This window comes from Penaeus monodon, chromosome 5 (assembly GCF_015228065.2).
Source record: "Penaeus monodon isolate SGIC_2016 chromosome 5, NSTDA_Pmon_1, whole genome shotgun sequence".
Taxonomy (NCBI): Eukaryota; Metazoa; Arthropoda; class Malacostraca; order Decapoda; family Penaeidae; genus Penaeus; species Penaeus monodon.
In genome coordinates this window covers 22,983,259-22,985,758 of record NC_051390.1, presented here as the reverse complement: position 1 = coordinate 22,985,758, position 2,500 = coordinate 22,983,259, and the positions used below count along the sequence as shown (strand labels likewise).

Here is a 2,500-nt window from a genome sequence, read left to right as displayed (position 1 = left end):
CCTGCGCACGCCGTACACCCAGTGCAGGCCGACCAGCTCCAGGATGGCGATCAGGAGCACGCCGACGCCGCCCCCGAAGCTGTCCACCAGGTAGAAGATGTACTGCCCCATCTGTCGAAGGCGCGGAAGGGGTTGGAAGGTTATTTTTCTTCTTTGATATTCATAATAGACGGTTTCTTTACGTTTCAGAACGTCTTTTCGCGTGATAGCGATAAAGCTACCTAATTTTAGCGAGTATCAATAAACTACCATTACTCTAAATGATCTTCATAATCATTCAACAAATCATTACTCTCCAAAATGACGTTCTCAAGTCAAAAGCGGGATCACTGCTCCAGCGAGAGTGGGATCGAACGCGGGTACTCACGGTGGCGCACATGGGGATGCCCATCAGGAAGCAGGACACGCACAGCAGGGCGGTCAGCTTGAACTTCTGGTTGCGTGTGCTCGGGAAGGTGTCGTACAGGGCCGTCAGTACCGTTTCCAGGAGCGCAAACTGAGAGGAGGAGAGATTAATAACGATTTTGGATTTTTGAGGTATTTTTATTTGGATTTTAGATACTGCGCTAACTGTCGAGAAGGATTAAGTGAGAATTTGGGGAAAAAAGAAAAGCGAGTAAATGACTATGATTATATAAAGATATCAGTGGAAAAAAAGAAATTAAAATCATATATGAATCTTCAAGAATCATCAGGCATTCACACACAATATTGTAAAGAGGAAAAAAAAGAGAAAATGAGAACAAAAACAGAAAATCAAACAAGATTCTTGAAAGTAACCGCCAGGATTTTCAACCACGCTAAATTAAACAAATACAAAATCCACCCTAGCTCAACAGTTTAGACATCTTCCTCCACTTCCTCCACACTCGAAATAATCCTCCGCACAGCCTTACCTCGGAGTCCAAGCCGAGAGTGAAGAGCATGAAGAAGAAGAGCGACGCCCACATCTGCGGGAAGGGGAGCGTGCGCGAGATGGCCTCCGGGTACGCGATGAAGGCGAGGCCGGGACCTGCAGCGGGAGGGGGCGGGAGAGCTTAGTCCACCTGCTTGCTACGTGTGTCATGGTGTGATCTAAAGCGTGACCTGATTTGCGATTTGGTGGTTTACCTAGTGTGTGACCTGGTTTGTGACCATGACCATGTGTTTTACCTATTGTGTGTCCTGGTGTGACCTGGTTTGCGATATTGCGTTTTAACTAATGGGTGACCTGGTTTGAGACCCTGTGTTTTACCTAGTGTGTGATCTGTTTTGCGACATCGCGTGTGATCTGGTGTATGATCTAACGTGTGTGACCTGGTTTGCGACCTTGTCTTTTACCTAGTGTGTGATCTGGTGTTTTACTTGATTTGTGATTTGGTTTGCAATCTGGTGTGTGACCAGATATGTGACTAAGTGTGTGACCTGGTTTGCAACCTGGTGTAGCCTAAGCGACAAGGAAGCCAGTATAGTGATACAGCGTCAAACAAGAAATTGGTGGCAAATTGTGGATGTGGTAACACTGTTCCCATTTCTTTGCCTAAGAGTATATTTAAGGCAATGTATTCAAAACCAGAATAATAAATATTATTACACTTCAGTCTATAAGGAATTTTGCACCATAATCAAGGTTATCACCACTGTTTCATGAACCTAGCTACAATAACAACTCTAGAACTGTAGTTAGTTTATAAGGTTTTCTTGTTATTATCGTCATTACATTTGGTAACTGATGATTGATATCGCTGTTATTGATTTTATTCTCATGGCTATCATGATTGCCATCATTATTATTGCTATCATCATTATCCTCATCGTCGCCATCATTATTATAACCACTATAATCATCCTCGCCGTCATCATTATTGCTGTCCTCATTATCACCATCATCAACAAAAGCACCATAATTCATCATCCTCGCTATTATCGCTATTGCCATCCTCATTATCACCATCATTATCATCATCCCATCAACCCATGCAACCGCCATGCAACCCGAACGCACCGCTGGCCGCCACGTCCTCGATGTCAACGCCGAGATCGTGCGCCATGGCTCCCAGGACGGAGAAGATGGCTGTGGCGGCGATGAGCGAAGTCACGAAGTCCAGTGAAGACACGATGAAGGCGTCGATGTGCACCTGGAATGGGAATGGGAACACAGTGGGTCAGCTGTGACCTAGATGGAGGGTGGGTGGATGAACTGATCACTAGGAAGAGAGGAATAATGAAGGATAGATGGGTAAATGAGCATCTGAACATCTTGAATCAGCCACGTTACTTGGAGTCAAGGAGGACGCACTTCGGCAGCGTTCGAGGCAAGAAACAAATTCTAGAGCAATAGATAAATGAGTGAATGAATAAATGAATAACAAATACTTGCTAAATGGATGATAAACAATAAGTAGATGAATAACGAACAGTGAAAAATAAACATAAAAACTAACTAACTAAATTAATAAGTAAACAGACAAATCAAGAAAAAAAACAAGCAAACAAGCAAACAAACAAATCAAATCAAGAA

General features: G+C 43.6%; 1 protein-coding gene across 2 annotated transcripts in view; it reads right to left on the bottom strand.

The window, feature by feature from the left end:
- Positions 1 to 2,500, bottom strand: part of LOC119573115 (sodium-dependent proline transporter-like) — a 45,466-nt gene that overhangs the window by 1,490 nt on the left and 41,476 nt on the right. For both annotated transcript variants that reach the window (XM_037920151.1, XM_037920150.1), the window contains exons 9-12: positions 1,985 to 2,117; positions 897 to 1,012; positions 368 to 496; positions 1 to 111 (exon numbers count right to left, since the gene is read on the bottom strand). The exon at positions 1 to 111 is cut by the window's left edge and continues 90 nt beyond it. In XM_037920151.1, coding sequence (XP_037776079.1) covers positions 1 to 111; positions 368 to 496; positions 897 to 1,012; positions 1,985 to 2,117 — 489 coding nt within the window. The remainder of the gene's footprint in view (positions 112 to 367; positions 497 to 896; positions 1,013 to 1,984; positions 2,118 to 2,500) is intronic.